The 19,560-nt window shown below is 47.0% G+C and overlaps 1 protein-coding gene across 1 annotated transcript in view; it reads right to left on the bottom strand.

Moving 5' to 3' along the window:
* Positions 1–13,165: 13,165 nt before the first annotated feature.
* LOC135820953 (death-associated protein kinase dapk-1-like) overlaps positions 13,166–19,560 on the bottom strand; it is a 311,375-nt gene continuing 304,980 nt past the window's right edge. The window contains exons 18-20 of the mRNA XM_065334015.1: positions 18,424–18,465; positions 16,865–17,183; positions 13,166–14,423 (exon numbers count right to left, since the gene is read on the bottom strand). Of these exons, the coding sequence (XP_065190087.1) occupies positions 16,867–17,183; positions 18,424–18,465 (359 nt within the window). The 3' untranslated portion in view covers positions 13,166–14,423; positions 16,865–16,866. The remainder of the gene's footprint in view (positions 14,424–16,864; positions 17,184–18,423; positions 18,466–19,560) is intronic.

Genomic DNA, 19,560 nt, shown 5'->3' with positions numbered 1-19,560 from the left:
TCAGCTGCAACAAATTTTCGGCCAAATATGACCAGGCCGAAAATGGCCGAAAATAGATATGCGCCGAATATTTGTTGACTTACTGTAGTCCATTGGTCGACAAGTATTTATACTTCAAATAGAAAGTATGGAAACACTGAAGCCAAGGGTTAAGGTGGCAGGTACAACAATACACATTCAAGCAGCCGAGCCTGTTTGCAACAGACCCCCAACACACTATCTGGCATAAGTGTACCCGCCAAACGAACTAGCTGGCACATGACACATAATAATAATATACAGACATACACGCACGAGTACGCACAGACATAAGTGCATGCACAGCATGCTCCTCTGACCTTTGATTACCTGTGACCCGAAGAGACGAGGAGATACTGGCCTACTCAGCTGTACAGTACTGGAGGTCTGATCGCAAAATTCAAATCCTAACGACTGACACTCAGCTCCTAGTGCTCTGTGTGACAGCTTCTCTCACCCGGTTACAAGGTCTCGGAGATAGACACACTGCCACAGCCACTGAAGCCAGCTACAGCTCCATTTTCGTCGGAGCTTGAAAACTTTGAGTTGCAAACTGATTTTTTTCCGACTAGGCCAATCATTCCATTACTCTTCAGGTCGAATACAATGGTGATTAACAAGGTAGTAAGCAAGTCCTTTTAACCGTCACTTTTGGTGGTCAGAGCATTGACAAAAATAGCACTTGAAAAATAGCGCTAGTGGCGCCAACAGCATATTTGGCGGTCAGAGCATAGACCAAATAGCACTTTAATAGATAGCAAATCTCACCTTGCTGTGCTGGAGGCAGTGTACATTGCCAAGCTGAAGCCTGAACTGTGCGTGCAAAAGAAGTATGTGCGAAAGTTGTCACTGTTTTGACATTGTAGTACCGTGGTCCCCACTGTTGTCCGATACTGGTACAGTCGTCCCTCTCTAATCCGGCACTTGTTTATCCGGAACCCTTGCCAACCGGCGCACTTTCTGACGAAACCGATTTTTTTCGTTCAATTCCTACATCTTAATCCGGCACTTGAATTCCGCCTCCGGCAGTGAATTTTTGAAACGAATCGCTCAAACTGCACGTAGTTTGATTTCATAATCCGGCAGTCGTAAATCGCGTACCGTACAGGTGCACTCCTTGCCAGGCCAGGCTAGGCCAGTCTGGTCAATGTTGTCCAGGAGACAACGGCAGTCAACCATACTTTCTTATTTTAGCAAGGAGTAGTGTCCTGCCAATTTTCAGGTGTGTGTGTGTGTGTGCGTGTGTGTGCAAGAGTACATGTGAACATGTTCTCTGTTTTACTTTATCACTGTGTATATTCCCGGAGAACAATTGAGAATATAAAGCCTTGCACCAAATACTTGGGTCGACACGGAAAAACCCTGCGTTTTGACGTACATATGATACATGCATGCAATTGGGTAGGGCCGGGTCAGAGGGCAGGATTTCTTAATCCAGCACCCTCGTTAATCCAGCAGAAAACGCCGTAGCAAAAGGTGCCGGATTAGAGAGGGACGACTGTAATATTCTTTGTCTCACTGTGTACTTAGCGCCGCTAGCGCTATCTTTTAAAGTGCTATTTGGTCTATGCTCTGACCGCCAAATATGCTGTTGGCGCCACTAGCGCTATTTTTTCAGGTGCTATTTTTGTCAATGCTCTGACCGTCAAAAGTAAGGACTTGCTTACTACCTTGTTAATCACCATTGTATTCGACCTGAAAAGTAATGGAATGAAAGGCCTAGTCGAAAAAAATTATAATGGCTTTTGTGCTTCTTGTGCTGATTTGCTTTCCTCCAACCAAAAATCTAAACCATAATGTACACTCAGAAGCATAATTCTGAATAGGTTTGGATGATACAATTGTGTAGTTTCATCGTAAGTCAAAACAAGTGAGCTGGCAGGTGTGCACTAGGTATTATCATCAGTCAGGTACATGTACTGAAACGAACATGTAATTTTCGGTGTCACTTTAATTTCGGTGACTTCGGTAGAGAAATCAGGCACCTGGATTTAAATTACACATAAACGCACTAGAGTATGTACTGAATGTGAAGGGAACGCCAGTCACCTAATTCTACATTACACCTGAAACCTGGCAGGTCCCTGGCCCTGAAAGGGTCAATCAGGGGCGTAGGAAGCAGTTTAATATTGGTGCGGCTAAATTGTGTGAGAGGGGGGTCGGGGGTCCTCCCCTGGATTTTTTTGAAAATTGGGCCTAAAAGGCCATATTATGCTACAGAATAATATGAGAAATAAGAATATGCATGCTGATGATACACCGCATTGTCGATGTAAAACATGGTACCTGTACAAGAGTCGACAAGCCAGCAACAAGGTTGAAATGTAAAAATAATAATAATAATAATAATTCGAAAATTATTGGTCCGGCGACCGCCGGGCCTGCCGGACCGGTTCCTACGCCCATGTTAAAGGGGAAGTATACCCTAAAATCAAATTTTCACCAGTTGTAGTCTTCTGGGTGCTGAGTCGAATGGTCTTGGTCCGAGGAAGCTGCGACGCTCCCTTCCTACTTGAATCCCAATCGAACTCGCGCACTTCCACCGAAACTGGGTGACTGCGCCCTACTAGATGGGGATTTGTATGCAAAATGTCACTAAAAGCGCCATTTCGTTCTTATAAAAGCACGGATGACCGCGATTGGCCCATATGTTGTAGTCTTTTGGACGCTGAGTCGACTGGTTTTGGTCCGAAAAGGCTGCGATGCAGCGTTCCTCCTTTATTCCCAATCGAACATGGTTGAACAAGCGGTCACGTGCTCCTGGGTGCCCAAATCACCTAGCTGCACCTGGGCACCGCGCCAGCAGGCGACAACTTTCACACCAAGGTTCAACTCGAGTTCAACTCGAGTGACAGGACTGCACCCAAACAAGGTCAAACAGGCTAGTAAGTTGTACCCTGCAGGCACGGTGACCAGGTGACTGGTGTACGCAGGAGCACGTGACCGCTTCTTCAACCATGTTCGATTGGGAATAAAGGAGGAACGCTGCATCGCAGCCTTTTCGGACCAAAACCAATCGACTCAGCGTCCAAAGGACTACAACATATGGGCCGATGGCGGTCATCCGTGCTTTTATAAGAACGAAATGGCGCTTTTAGTGACATTTTGCATACAAATCCCCATCTAGTAGGGCGCAGTCACCCAGTTTCGGTGGAAGTGCGCGAGTTCGATTGGGAATAAAGGAGGAAGGGAGCGTCTCAGCTTCCTCGGACTAAGACCATTCGACTCAGCACCCCGAAGACTACAACTGGTGAAAATTTGATTTTAGGGTATACTTCCCCTTTAATGCACCTAAAATTTCATGTTTTACAGTACTGATACGGTACATGTTAGTAAAGTAATGTTTGCACGTCCGCGTTATACGATTGTAGTCTGAAACACAGCCAGCTTCGGAAGTTTCGCTTGTGCCAGGCCACCAGCATGCCTGTGATACCATGGTGGCAGCTGCAGCGCCTGACGGCGAGGGTGAGGTGGTGAGTCTCACAACCAATGCCCGACAAGGGGCGAGTCTCGTTAGCACACGTACGGGGCCACAATGTCATGTAGACTTTCCTACAGGCAACGACATGTACATGTACTGTGTCGTGGACATGGAAATCCAGTCGAATGACCGGGGCCGGCATCCTCAGCGAACACAGAAAGTTGCATGCAGTGCACATCTTGATTGAATGCGACCAGCGAGCTGCAGCGCATAAATGCATGTGTGTACCGCTAATACCAACAGCTGCATGGCCAGCGCCCTGGGGCCGCTAGGTGTGCGACCGGATTTCCATGTCCACGACAGTACTTCAAAAGGCTGACTGTATCGTTGAGTAAGAACGAAACTGCTGTGTTTGCGAAAAACAAGAACAGGTGAGGCCAGAACCCTGACCCCCCCCCCCCCCCCCCCAGTTTTCGGCTCCCGACAGTACTGCACAGGCAAGATAGCAGGAAGCCACTTTCAGTCCACTTCAGCATATTCCTTTGTAATGCGTGCCCACAATATACACAGGTCGATCTTACCTCCAAATTCCTCAGCTGTCAGGAATCATCAGTGGCCGCATGATCCAGGGTGCATCTAACCGATCCAATGGCTGCCCACCACCTGACAAAACAGCACAGCAAGGAAGAAGAGTTATACCATTGATGGACGGCCATACCCTACCCACCTACACCATGTCAACTGTGTACGCACAAGGCTACGAACCTAGGCGCATTTGGCACTCTCCTAAGCTGTCAAAACTTTCTTCAAGTCAATTCCTGTCTCCTCACTAACAATACTCTTAGTCTTGTGGGGCCAAATCTCACTTTGTGCAACATGATCACGGGAGGATTTTCACTGAGAGCTGGGAACCAATGTAGAGAGTACAGGTTTCTACACGAGTATGAGGATAGTACTGCTGTTCATCCAGCCCGCGTTGCCATAGCGACAAGGGCTGGGTGAACTAGAATTAGTTATGGTGGATGCACCATTCGATTACACAAATTCCGTTGTCAGACTCGCCGTCAATTTTCAACAGAGGGCAGAATTGCTAATCGTCCCGCCAGAATTGATGCAATCCATGTACAAGCCTTGCTAAGTCCAAGTGCGCACGCGAGGTGTACGGGATCCCATGTGATCCCCTTTAGGCCACGGTCACACATGCACTTTTTTTGGCGGTTCCGCCAAAGCGTGACTTACGCTTCCGCCGTCGCCTCGGCAACGGCAGAGGCGTAAGTCACGCTTTGGCGGAAAGTTTGGATTTCGCTACGCCAAAAAAATGCGAGCGGAGCCTCCGCTTTGGCGGAACCTGCATGGTGATGGCTTTGGAGTTTGGTGTGCTACTTCTGCACTGAGTTCTGGTGTTGTTTGGTTGCCGTTTGGTATTCAGTTTTCATATTGTTCTTCTTTGCCAATGAACTGTACGTTCTGGAGATCTCGCAAACGATACTGCATCGTTATGAGTGGATAGTTGGTGAGGGAATCCCTCTCCCAACTCATTGGCCCCGATCGCGGACGATCTCCAACTCTCTTCTTCTCTCTCCACGAGAGTATGCAACACTAGGACTGCAACCAGGGAGTAGTACCGGTGCTAGTAGAGTACTAGCGATGTCAGGGTAAATTTCTGTTTTGAGAATCTGGCAAATATTGTAATACCATCCGATTCCTGAAGACAAGTAGAGTATACTGGCAAAGTTTGAAGCAAATCGGAGCAAATGTAGTGGACTTATTCCAGTTTAGAGTGCGCGGGGTAAGCGCCGCCATTGTCGAAAAGCACCATGCCTCACTGTACACAAACCAGATCTCACCACGGCACAAAATCGGTCTTGACAACAGGGATCGCGGGTCATGAATAATCTTGCGCACTGTACAAAATGTACATACCGTAGCTGTACTGTTTTTTTTGTTGTTGCTGCAAACCGTTGGAGAAATTCAAGAAGACTGTTGAAGAGTAGCCGAAGTATGAGTTGTGATTTGGCCATTCTCCGCGACAAGAGTTCGACAAGTAGATTATGATCCTGGTGGTGGTCCGCTTTGAACTTCATCAGTTCTAACACCAATCCATTTAAAACGTTTCCGATCATGCTAGGCAGGGGCTTATCCTGCAATAGCTGCTCCTCCTTGAGTCCAAGACTCGACAAGACATCTTCACCGCCGGTCCCTTTGCTGGACGAACACTCATGATGGCGTTGTATCCAGCAATGGAGTACCTGTCGCGAAAAATACTACAAGTCTGGTGCGCGGCGTGATACGCCGGTGAAACTTGGCAGCAAACTAAATTGGACGACGAGGAACACGATGGAACTAAAATCAAACCTGTATCAGGCAGCGCAAGAGATGAAAAAGGCGACTGAATATACGCTAACTTGTCGGCGGCCATACTCCCAGCTCCGTAGGCGCAGCGCGCCCGCACAAACGCGGATACGAAAGTTCATCTTCTATTTTCGTGGCAATAGTCACGACCAAGCTTGTCACTGACGACTTCAGGTCACATTTGAAAATCCCGCGTGCCAAGTACTGCACGCACTAGCCGCGACTGGCATTCTGCCGTACTGGCCTTTTTGTGCCATCATTTCAGCTGGTTGCTGGGGAATCCAGCGACAAGCGTGGAGGTCACGTGGCACGGCACTCTGACATCGCTAACTGAGTACTCTGCATGCCACACCCTCACTGCAACTGCAACTGCAGGCATCCACACCCTCACTGCAACTGCAACTGCAGGCATCCACGCAGTCGCTGGGGTCGATGATGGATCATGGAGGAGGCAACGACACCCATGCTATACAACTATTTGAATTTGATATTGATGTAAATAGTGTTGAAACGAGCGTATCTATAACAAACGAGCGATCAGTTCCACTAACGAGCAAGCTATCGAGCGAGCTAACGAGCTTCATTGATGTGGCAAATATGATTTTTTGAACATACCCTCGGATGCTGTTTGGTGTCAAGATGTCTTTTCAGGGCCGTCGTTGAGCAGCCTTTGTAAGAATAGACCGTTTTGCAAAGATTGCAAGTAGCCCTGGTCTTCGCTGCATCGCAGGAGAAAACTTCCAAACGACTGAGCGTAACTTTGACTCGAATGGAGAGGTGACCGAAGCATAGCCTGCGACAGGTCAGCAGATGCGGAACAAGACATCAGTAGAGTCCACCAAAGCTGCAACGACAACTGAAACAACTCAAGTGTCGTGCAGGCATACAGCCACTGTAACTGCGAGTGATTTTCACTTTGCGCGGGACTGGACTCTCGATCGACCAGGGAGTCGTAAAATAGTTTACGAGGCCCTGGTCGACATGTACTGCCATGTGTAGGGAGTACGGGGTACGGTGTTCGTTAGTGCAAACGCGCTGGCCGCACAAACGAGCCGAGTTTCTGGCGAGCGAGCTAACGAGTACCCGGTGAGATCGTTTCAACACTAGATGTAAACTAAACTAATATTCAAATACACCCGTTCTGGGCCGCCAGTGAATGTGCCCCAAATCCATGAGTGTCCTTGACAGGAGACATTCAGCAGCCTGTCAGCGATCCACGATAGCTCTACTTGTACAAGCGAAGGTCGCTTCAACTCGGACAATAACATCTAAAATTTCATAGGACGTGCTGCATTTGCATTCCCTCCGCCAAAGCGGAGCGTTGAGGAGCACAGTAGTCAACATGTATGTGTGACCGCTGCATCGTGTGTTCCGTGAAAGCGGCTGTGGTAGCTACGCTTTTCGCCTCCGCAAAAGCGGTGCAGAGGTTTCATGTGTGACCGCGGCCTTAGGCCACACCAAGTTAATTCTATTTCGCGTCGGACACTTTCTGGAAAAAGCACGCGGGCGGGCGGAAAAAACGAAAACAGAGGAAAAAACGAAATTCCAGTCTATGTGTACTGAGCCATGTTGCCGCAAAATAGCACTCTTAAACTGTCACGTATTATCCAAAACGGCAACAAGTCGCCACAGGGCAGCTGGCAGACTGGGCTGGAGCAATACAGTAACCGATTTCATGGACGGCTCCTTCTGCACTTTGACAAGAGTCGAGTGGAATTCCGCTCCATCACGATCCTGGAAAATCTCGGAGTTCTTGACACCTGGAATCTCCGCTCGCTTGGTGAGCAGGCCCTACTTCACGGCTTGGAAAATAGATTTTTTCATCGCTCGCTTTCTACATGTACGTACCATCGCCTAGAATGCAAGATTATCGAGAAGTTGATAACCTATGATCTGCCATACTGGCTAGAGAATGTTCGCCAGAATAACATCGGTTTACTCTTCTGGGTGCTTTTTTCTTGTAGACAATTCGAAAAGGTATGCGCGCGGTGATTCGAGACATAGAACTAGCTTGGTGTGGCATTACCATTTTTACGTGTAGCTGTTCGTTTACATGGCCCCAAATCCGGTCATTCTGTTCATTCGAGAATTATAAAACTGGGGCCCGGGTCTGGAATGCGTAATCGAAAGCGCCCAATAATTTGGTTTATGTACATTTCTTGCTTCCTTGGTAAAGTGGTGTGTGGATGAAGACATGAACACCCAGTACTGCAGTAGATCATACTCAAAGCGTCACTTACTGTTGTTGTCACTGGTGTAGGGGTCGCCTGGTTCAGCTACCAGCTACTCTGTACAGACATCGGAACTCTGGAGGCTGCACTAACTGGTAACCGATTCTCGCTGTGTCAGAAGCACATGTGGACTGCCAAACCGTGACAAGCGACTCGAGCGCGCCGGCATAATCAAAATATTCCGAGGCGTTCCGTCACCGGTGCACCACCAATGCCTATGGTCACTCACGCTTGGCCTCGTGCGCATTTTTCGGAAATGCTGTTGCGCTGCTAATGCTATGGTCCGTTCATTTCGTTTCCCTGCGTCACCAAACTACGGGGTAGAAACGACAAGGCTAACAAGTGCTGGGCCCTTCCGCTATGGCGGGTAGCAAGACTTGGCCATGTTTGTCTCCCATTCCGCCAACACTGTGAATATTTTACCGTCGTTCGTTGCACCACCACAAGCTGGGTCAAGACCGAAACAGAGCGTCTTCGACGAAACGAGCCAAGTGACTGTCTCCTCAGGGCCGCTGTGACTATTCGACAAGGAGCACGCCAGGACTTGAAGCTGCCGGTGAACACACGGCCTTGAGCAACAGTCCTACAAAAGCATGCAACGAAGAGAACCAGGTAGCATTCCGACCACCAAACTGCTCGTGCTGTAGGCAATCAACGCCAAACCGACACGCTGGCATTTCTTTCACAAAAAAAACGTGGTAAGCGCCTTTGCTTTGGCCTTTAGGCTTTACTACAAGGAAAGGGTCAGGTGAGCTGCAGCGTTTTGGCGAACAAAAAGTGCACCAATGCCGCTTCTCGGATTGGCTTCTCGTTTCCACCATGTCAACTGCACGGACTGTGCAGTCAAACGTAGAAATGAGCCACACGTACACGTAGATCTGTAGTGTAGACCCTACCATGCGCTCGGTTACAAGCAGGGGGGGGGGGGGCACTATTCAAGAGACACAGAGAGCTCTATTTTTCCACTGGCTCTAATAGTAATACTGCCATTTATTAGTTACCATTAGTACTGGGGCGAGATTGGGCACTATTCCAGAGAGGGCTCTAATCGCGCGAGTACGGTACCTACGTGAAGATATCACATTATATTATAAATTTTAGTAAATTATGATGTAGATCTACATGATTGTACAAATTAAAAAAATACATTCTGCACCTCCATGCCCTCCATGCCCTCCATGCCCTTGCCCTTGTATTTTCCTGGTTTTTGTTTTTTGTTTGTTTTTGTTTTTGGTGTTTTTTTTGTTTCTCGTTTTTGCGTTTTTTCACACATACAATTGTTTTCATTTTTTGGTGTTGTGTTCTAATCATTCGCCATGCCACTGTCAATTGTATTCTGTTTGCCCGTAAAAGAGGCCTCGTTTTGTACCTCCATGAATGAGGCATGAGCGACACTGAGGGCGCGTTCGAAATGTCTTCATCAATTAAACAAATGTTATAAAGAGATTAGTTGAAGTGTCCCATTAGACCTTTTTCTATCATTTTAGAGTTTTTCAGTGGAATTGTCATAGCGATGATGACGTCCGATCAGATCGACCATCTCCACGTACTACATGACGTAGCTATTCCAAACTGTTCGAAACTAATCAACCTCTTCCATCGGATGAGGTTGTGGAATTTCGAGGAGTTTCGAGGAGCTCCGTTTTTCTGAAGAGGCCAATAAGCCTTAAGGCCACCTCTTCAGAAAAACGAAACTCCTCGAAAAGTCAAACTCAAAGAGTGACAATTCGAACGCGCCCTGACTCACGCTGCTATCTGGTGTTCACGAAGTGTTTGTCGCACTGGAAACGGAGCGCCTCTGCAAGTGTAAGTTTGTATTCCTGGTGATGTGTGTGCCCGGAGAGCACTATTATGAGTAAAGTAATAGTTTAAATAACCGACGAGGAGACAACAGTCGTAAAATAGCAATGAAAAATATCAATTGTGCACTCATAACCATGTATAAACAATTAAAATGAAACAATTCCAGAACGTTTTCGTGTGACCATCATCAGTGGAACATCGTCACATAGTAAGAATCACTAAACAACCAGTTATATAGCTAGAGTAATATGAAAAGAAGCGTGAGAATGCAGCACAGCTAGCGGTTATGCATAACGCGTGCAGTGTGAACCTTTGCAGTGTATCTGAGAATGGTAGCAGTAGATGAATGTGGCAGCTGTGAGTGCGTGTCAACAAAAAGAAAATGTTGTAGCACTCACACTTTTTAAATAATACGCACTCACCAGTTTTTGTTCACACGCACTCACAGCTGCCACATTCATCTACTGCTACCATTCTCAGATACACTGCAAAGGTTCACACTACACGCGTTATGCATAACCGCTAGCTGTGCTGCATTCTCACGCTTCTTTTCATATTACTCTAGCTATATAACTGGTTGTTTAGTGATTCTTACTATGTGACGATGTTCCACTGATGATGGTCACACGAAAACGTTCTGGAATTGTTTCATTTTAATTGTTTATACATGGTTATGAGTGCACAATTGATATTTTTCAAAGTAATAGTTGTATCACCTTTAGAACTTTTGTCACCTTCAAATTTCTTTGGGGATGCCACTGTCTTTTCTATGTTGAAAGTGGGCCACTTTACCTTGTAAATATACTCATATCAACTATTCATTCGTTATCTGCCTCCGCCGAGGAGCTCTAATTAGCGAAACAGCTGTCTAGAGGATATGGAACATCTATCCAAGAACGAACTTCCTCGCTATGGAGTGGTGTTGTGAATGTGGAACTTCCTCGCTATGGAGTGGTGTTGTGAATGTGGAACTTCCTCGCTATGGAGTGGTGTTGTGAATGTGGAACTTCCTCGCTATGGAGTGGTGTTGTGAATGTGGAACTTCCTCGCTATGGAGTGGTGTTGTGAATGTGGAACTTCCTCGCTATGGAGTGGTGTTGTGAATGTGGAACTTCCTCGCTATGGAGTGATGTTGTGAATGTGGAACTTCCTCGCTATGGAGTGGTGTTGTGAATGTGGAACTTCCTCGCTATGGAGTGGTGTTGTGAATGTGGAACTTCCTCGCTATGGAGTGGTGTTGTGAATGTGGAACTTCCTCGCTATGGAGTGGTGTTGTGAATGTGGAACTTCCTCGCTATGGAGTGGTGTTGTGAATGTGGAACTTCCTCGCTATGGAGTGGTGTTGTGAATGTGGAACTTCCTCGCTATGGAGTGGTGTTGTGAATGTGGAACTTCCTCGCTATGGAGTGGTGTTGTGAATGTGGAACTTCCTCGCTATGGAGTGGTGTTGTGAATGTGGAACTTCCTCGCTATGGAGTGGTGTTGTGAATGTGGAACTTCCTCGCTATGGAGTGGTGTTGTGAATGTGGAACTTCCTCGCTATGGAGTGGTGTTGTGAATGTGGAACTTCCTCGCTATGGAGTGGTGTTGTGAATGTGGAACTTCCTCGCTATGGAGTGGTGTTGTGAATGTGGAACTTCCTCGCTATGGAGTGGTGTTGTGAATGTGGAACTTCCTCGCTATGGAGTGGTGTTGTGAATGTGGAACTTCCTCGCTATGGAGTGGTGTTGTGAATGTGGAACTTCCTCGCTATGGAGTGGTGTTGTGAATGTGGAACTTCCTCGCTATGGAGTGGTGTTGTGAATGTGGAACTTCCTCGCTATGGAGTGGTGTTGTGAATGTGGAACTTCCTCGCTATGGAGTGGTGTTGTGAATGTGGAACTTCCTCGCTATGGAGTGGTGTTGTGAATGTGGAACTTCCTCGCTATGGAGTGGTGTTGTGAATGTGGGTCAAGAGCTCAGTGTGGAGAGGTGGACGGGTTTTAGATTATTTTCAAATGGCCGAGTTGGTCGCTACTTCTGAATTATTTAGTCGTGCAGTTCTCAGTGGTCAGAGAGTCGTGAACACTGGATGAAGCTACAGATTGCACACAGTCATGTCATGTGCAGCATGCCGTCCATGGTGCACAGACATAATAGTTATTATGACATGATAATTATGTGTAACTAAAATTAATTGCTTACTTTTCACGCCTCCATTTTTATATATGGCCCACCCTGGCATGCTCTGGTCTGGTATGGTGACATCCTGTATGACCATGCAGTGACAATCCACGTCTTGAGCTTGCAAGTATTTGGGCTACTTCCAAGACCAAGTGCGTTCACGTCTAGCTTTGTGCAGCGTACGGCGCCATTACTGGCCGTTCTTTAGTTTAGATCAAGAGTCCATAAACCCAGGTGTTATGTCACATTGTACTCTTGTTTTAAACAGACCTAGCTTAGCTGTACAGAATCACTACTACAGATTACTTCAGGAATAATAATGTCTTTGCTCATGCAGTCTTGCTCAGTAGAAAAGTCACCCATGCATGCATGGTCTCTCTGCACACATGCATGCATGTTCTCTCTGCCGCAAATACATCCCCCAGTTCAGATTCACCATTGCAGGAGTTTAAAAAATTTCGGGCATAACTCACGTTCATGATTCAGGGTAAAAGAAAGAAAAATAACTATTTCCTGTGTAGCCCTGATGATTGGCCATGCAACGTTTTCAGCAGATCTCGGAGTCGATACCCTGGTTGACTGTTTGAGTAAATGTAATGTAATGTCTGTTACTACTACCAAGAGTACATGTACTCTTGCTACTGCATGTACAGTAAATGTAATGTAACGTCTGTTACCATGGTTACTACTGCATGTACAGTAAATGTAACGTAATGTCCGTTACCATGGTTGCTACTGCATGTACAGTAAATGTAATGTAATGTCCGTTACCATGGTTGCTACTACAGTAAATGTAAGGATGAATCAAGTCAAGCGCTTGGCAACACATTCTTGCCTGCTTTTAGCTTTACGCCCATGTTTCTGTAGCTGTGCTGGAACTGCTCTATTTCGCCGCCACTATTTACCATTAGCCATGTCTCCCCCCCCCCCCCCTCCTCCACCCTACACAGTGGGTCCATTGTTATTAGGCATGTGCCTGTTTTGCTTTCTCCACTATCAATAAAAGAGTACTACTAATTACTGGGATGATTATAAGTATTCACAAACTGCAATGTAGCAAATTGAGTTTGTGAATACTTACAAGCGTCCGTAGTAGCCTCGGCAACTACGCGTTGGCATGGAACCCATGCGGGAACCGCTGCTAACCACTACAGCCGGCCTTCAAGAACACATAAAGTCTGCATGCATGGCCTCCAACATCAACCGAGTAAGTTGCATCAGAGACCTGGTAAGTACCAGGATCTTGGAAACCACTCTTCAAAATAGAAGTGATGAAATACGGAAAGAACGAAGAGCTGAGTAAACTGACCCAGACTAGCGTCAACAACGTGCAAAACTCACAAAGAGGGCCTCCTTGCATAGCAAATGCACTGTCAGCTCTGTAAGCATGGCAGCAAATCTAGCGGGGGGGGAGGAGGGGAGGAGAGGAGGAGGGGAGGGGGGAGGAGGGGGGGAGGAGGGGAGGAGGGGAGGAGGGGAGGAGGGGAGGAGGGGAGGAGGGGAGGAGTTGGGGGGGAGGAGGGGAGGAGGAAGAAGCAACTAACAGTAAGCAGGACTTTGCTGGTGAAATGAGCAAATTTACAAAAGGCAGCAGGCGGCAAAAAAACCGTGATAAACATGAAGGACTTTGAGTCGGCAAAGATTGCAATGCTTCTAAAAAACTCGTCAACGACATGACTAGGCGAAGCAAAGACGGGGCAAGGTCATGTAGCGCAAGAAGCAGCAGAGAACTAGCAAGCATACACAATCATATAAAAAGTATGCACGAGCATACACAAGGATAGCCATGAGCATTCGAAAAGCTTACAACACTGGAACACACACATCAGACAGGAAGAGCTTAAAGCAGATCTACATTGCTTGACTTCACCGTATGGATAGGCACACCATTGCATATATGCACAAAAACTCCAACACAAACACACATTCACACAGATGCATTCACACTCACACACACACACACACAAACACACACACACACACACACACACACACACAGACACACACACACACACACACTCACAGACACACACACACTCACACACACACACTCACACACATTTTACACACACCAGGGATGCGATGTGTGTTAAGAGAAACGAGTGCGGCAGCTTTAGTACCAGGTACCACGGAGAACATTCATCATTGCGCTCATGTTGCGACCGTGCAAATGATAAAAGAGCAGCACTTGAGCAGGAAACTGCCAGTCATTTGTAACGAAATGGCAGTCACATGTGACAGGAAAATCATGACACTGGTTTCGGGAGAAGGACAATTTGCTGTACAAAACATTCAGGATGTGTGGCGAGGCAAAAAAAAACAAAAAAACATAGAAATGTATTGACATTGTGTATCACTTGCGCAAGTGGTGTAACCACTTTGAGGCGCAAACACGGTCTTGCGACTAGAGCCGGAATTGACGAAAAGGTGCGTCCCTGTGTCAGAAGCAAACAAATGAGTATCAAAGAGTGAAGTTCAGTTTCGCAATAATTATACATATGTTGTAACTATCCCGCTGGTGTGTCAAGGTGCCTAAGCTAAATAGGCCTGAACCATAGCAAGGTAGACACATTGAAAATGGTCAGGAGCCGCCAAAGGGACATGGCTCCACTTTCAGAAAGGGCTACAATGGTGAAAATCACAGTCGAATTCAAGGCCCTTGATGAATAGCACTACCGTGCTGCTTGATGAAATACGGTCTCTTAAATCAAGTTCCCGGGATACCCTGATGCCGTCAATCCTTTTTCTGCAACTTGTCCTCACCCACTTACTGAGGTGTGGTGAGCCCATAAGTGGGATCATTTCAAGTCCACCCTAGTTTGGGGATTTCAGGGGGTGTCGGCCGCTGGGTGGTTCAATGGCCAATTTAGTCATCTTTCCAAGATTCCTTTTGAGTCTCTCTCCCCTCTCCCAGGGAGACCCACGTGACCAGTTTTGGCAGTGAGCAAGTACAAGTACAAGTGTGTGCATATGTGTGTATGTGTGTGTGTGTGTGTATGTGTGTGTGTGTGTGTATGATGATGGCCCACCATCATGATGTCCGTCGGCTGGAGTCCTTTCACCTGCAGTGCGTGCGTTCCATCCTGAAGATAAATCGTGGCCGGCAGATCGAGGAGCACATCTCCTCTCTCCAGGTTCGCAGGATGTGGGGCGATATGGAGGAGATCGCGGATAAAGTCAGAGTCCGCCGACTTCAATGGCTTGGCCACGTGTCCCGCATGCCAGATCGGATCCCTCGTCAGCTGCTGTACGGCGCATTACCCTCCAAACGTCCACCGCATGGACCCCGTAAGCGCTGGAAGGACTCCGCGAAGTGCGACTTGATGGCTGTTGGCGTTCCTCTGGAGCAGCTTGGTGACATCGTCCAAGATCGACAGGGATGGCGAGTCACCTGCCGTGATGCTGTCGACGCTATTGTCCAGTCCCGCATGGAGCCTGTGGCGAAGCCCCTCATCTGTGGCACTTGTGCGCGCAGTTTTCGTCGGCCACGGGACATTGCGAGGCACAAGTGTAACGCTGTTCGCGCGGCCCGCGCGCGCTGAGTATGGCGTTCCCCGCCCGGTGGACAACACGTCTCCTGGTCTGCCCCGTATGGGGCCACATAGCCAGTCATGGCAGTGGAAGAAGGAAGGAAGGAAGGGTGTGTGTATGTGTGTGTGTGTGTGTGTGTGTGTGTGTGTGTGTGTGTGTATGTATGTGTATGTGTGTATGTGTGTATGTGTGTGTGTGTGTGTGTGTGTGTGTATGTGTGTGTGTGTGTGTGTGTGTATGTATGTGTATGTGTGTATGTGTGTATGTGTGTGTATGTGTGTGTGTGTGTGTGTGTGTGTGTGTGTGTGTGTGTGTGTGTGTATGCATACGTGCAATAATGTGTACCTTTGTACTGCTTCATATGTGGAAGAGAGAGGATCCAAGTAAAATTTGTTGTGACATAGATTTACATGCTAAAGCAATCATCAGACCACTCCTTTATATGTATCTCTCAGTAGGTGGTGTGCTTTGTTTACATTGGCCATGCTGTTAGGCATGTAATAGATACAGCAGTAGATATCACTACAGCTTTGACTAGAGGCCAGGCTGTTCGCTCCTTATTTGTTTACCTGAGGTAATTTCACATTCCCGTATGTAAGGTGATTGTAGCCTTGGAGTCGACCAATGATGGATCAAACAGTGTGGGCTGGAAAGCGTGGTCCTGCCTGCTCAAAGGTGATGGAATTGGATCCACTGCCCGTCGTCAAGTGATGACGGGCAGGAACGAAATCCACTGCATTCATTGGCTCACGAACTTGGCGCGTGTTTCGTAAATACAAGAACAACGGAAAGAGCGAGTCATGTGCTTTACAAGTACATGTTTGTATGGTGTGCGCAAGCATGCATGCTCCTTGGCTTCGGTGCACACGGGAAACACGTTCCAGTCACTCAAACTCGGCCAGCACCGCTGTTCATCCAGCCCTTGCCGCTATCGCGGCGCGGGGTAGATTCCGCGGTACTGCCCTCGTACTCGTGTAGGAACATGTACATCCGGTTTCTATATTTTCCCCTACATGGCTGCAGACAGATGGAAGTCTCTTCCACCTGAATGTCGCCAGGCAGGCATTCTTTGCAACAGTTGTTAGCAGTTTACTTGATCACCTAAGCAAGGGTAATCTGTAACTTGACAATAAGTCAGTGGTGTCTGCGCTAGTAAAAAAATGAATGCTAATACTACAATCCATGGGATTGTGTATGCTTGATCATCTTTTGTGCATGCCTTGATGCATGACATGTGATGTGGTAGTAAAACGCATCGCGCCTGGGTTTCGAATTTTAACCACCACCACCACGGGATGAGTTTGTATGGATGTGTGTATATGCACTACAAGTAACAAACATTCACCTTCAGACACGATCGCACTCTGCTAGTAGGCTGTTCATCTGCTCCAGCCGTACCGCATACTGACCGATGGCTTGGATCATCCTGCACAGCGCGATGTAACCTTGTCTCTCCTTGTTCATGATGATGTGAAGCAGCTCACAGTTATGCTCCCTGTTGCTCTGGTACCGATCTGTGCGTATCAGCTTGTCGATGTTGTGGTCCGTGAGCAAACCTTGCGTCTGCGCTGCTTCGCGGATGTCATCCGCGGGGATGCTCTGCAGCCACACATGAATGTCTGGCATGAAGGACGGGTGGTTGAACGGATTGTCCAGGAACGCATCTGTACGTAGTAAGAGTCATAGATACAATGCTGCTGTATTGGACATCCTTCGATAGGTACATTGCAATACGAAAGAACATCAAAGAAGTAACAAGCATTAACAAAATACTGCGGCCAGCGATGATCCCTGAGGCAGTCAGAAAGAGCCAATATGTTCACAACCTGAAATATATAGATGAGCAGTGAAGACGGACAATGGCCACTTAATCAACAAGAGTCCAAGCATATCTAAGCATACTCAACCCTTCCATAGTGTGGGAAATAAACATGTTTAATTCTTTATCCTCCCCCCCCCCTAAACAAAAGGGGAGAGAGATAAAATTAATAGAGAAGGACGGAGAGAGAGAGAAATTGAGAGAGAAAGAAGTATACACTTAGAGATAGTCATGCATAGAAAGATAGACACACAGACAGACAGAGAGGGGTAGCCCTTTCCCAAAGATGCTATAATTTTTCGCAACTTACGCTTTTCGCAACAATGCCAAAACAAGTGTGAGTTGCTGAAATCGCATCCATATTTTCAGAAAAAGCTCAAAAGTTGCTAACATTGCAACTTTTAAAATTAGAGGGTTCTTGTGCAAAACCACCAAAAAAGGAGCAGAAATAGCAGAAGACTTTGCTTAGTGCAGTGACAGCAAACTCTACACCCTTCTTGCTGTGAACCACCACTTTACACAGTGCCAGTAGCCTATTGCATGTATCCTATATCATTCCAGTGCACAGAAAAGGGAATGCACATATCGTAACTTCTGCTGATCTACTGTTTCTCTGAAATGAAATGAGCGAGTATAAATTTGTCCGACATGCCTTTGGACCCCATGCCATGGGGCGAAGGTTGCGGAAAAGTTGCAAAGTAGTTCGGGAAAATGAAGAAGGTTGCGAAAGTTGCAATTTCTTCAAAAACAACGAAAAGTTGAGAAAACGGTGGCGAGCATCTTTGGGAAAGGGCTAGAGAGGGGAAGGTGAGAAAGAGAGAGACATAGAAAGAGAGCTAGAGAGAGAGCTAGAGAGAGAGAGAGAGAGAGAGAGAGAGAGAGAGAGAGAGAGAGAGAGAGAGAGAGAGAGAGAGAGAGAGAGAGAGAGAATAGTAAGCAAAGAAGACAGCATTAAAGAGACAGCAAGGCAGAAGGCAGTGGGAACAGTTCCCAGGAGTCCTAGGAATAGGGTACTTGTTGCAACACAGGTAGCAGAACAATGAGGTCAGTGATGAATGATCTTAACCAAATCATACAAAACTCACCAGATGATGCCGAACACTGCATGCCAGAACTCACCCCAACATCTATAGACAAGACAGCATATAAAACAAACACATACGCACACAGAAAACAGACGGACGGACGGACACACATACACACAATACACACAATACTATTTTTATCAATCAGATATGTCAGGAACAAACACGTGGGCATAAAGCCTTTTCACTCATGGATATATAATCCTTATTTTCATAGCATCAGCCACGATATTGCCCAAACAACAGCCCTTGAAAAACAGTAGTGATGCCCTATGTTACGGGAATACGACGCGAAGAGTTCCTGGAACTCTCTTCGCGGTCCTGTAATGTAAAGAACATACAGGTCAAGCCGCCCGGTTTTCACGGGAAAATGAAAAAAACATCAATACTCCCGGGGTCCCGTGGATTTCAAGAAAACTCCAGGAAAAGTCACATTTTTTGCCTGACCCAGGTTTTCCTGAAAGCTCAAGGGACTCACCTCCAATATCCCGTTTTTTCCAAATAATATTATACCCCGTATGCACGGTGCATTCTCGCAGTTCGAACTCTGCACAGTACCTTCACATACCTGACCAGCCTAGCCTGCATGATCTGCACCGACAGGCGCGCTAGGCGCCCGTCGACTGATCGAACTGCAATGCAAGGTGGAACTGTGCTGTACGCGGAGTCCAGAATCATGTGCCGTCGAACGTTTTTTGGGCGGGAAAAGCTCTTTTTCACGTGTTTTATGCCACCCAAGCGTTTTGAGAGAATTCCAGGGATTCTGCATGTCTTATCAAGGGATTGGGATGTTTGTGGTTGGTCGGTATGAAAGAAAACCTGTTCTGCTCTACGTTCACGTAGAGAAATCATGTTGAATGTGTACTGGGAATTTTCCGACCATATTTGGCAGTTTTCTGCCTGTATTTGAATGATATCCAGCAGATCCATGTGAATTTTTTCACGTGTGCCTCAATGTAGAGAACCTCATCAGCGTAGAAATCTTGACCCAAAACACGCGAAGCCATAGACTCTAACCCAAACACCTGCTTTCCACGTGATTTCTCTACGTTTCTTGTGAAGCAGAACCTCTCTGATACCAAACATGATCATTGTTTATTTTAGTGTCCATTGAACCGTGGACTCGGCAAACCTGCA

The sequence above is a fragment of the Sycon ciliatum genome, chromosome 7 (genome assembly GCF_964019385.1).
Source record: "Sycon ciliatum chromosome 7, ocSycCili1.1, whole genome shotgun sequence".
Lineage (NCBI taxonomy): Eukaryota > Metazoa > Porifera > Calcarea > Leucosolenida > Sycettidae > Sycon > Sycon ciliatum.
The sequence above is the reverse complement of the archived record's forward strand: the minus strand, read 5'-3'. Positions and strand labels throughout refer to the sequence as shown.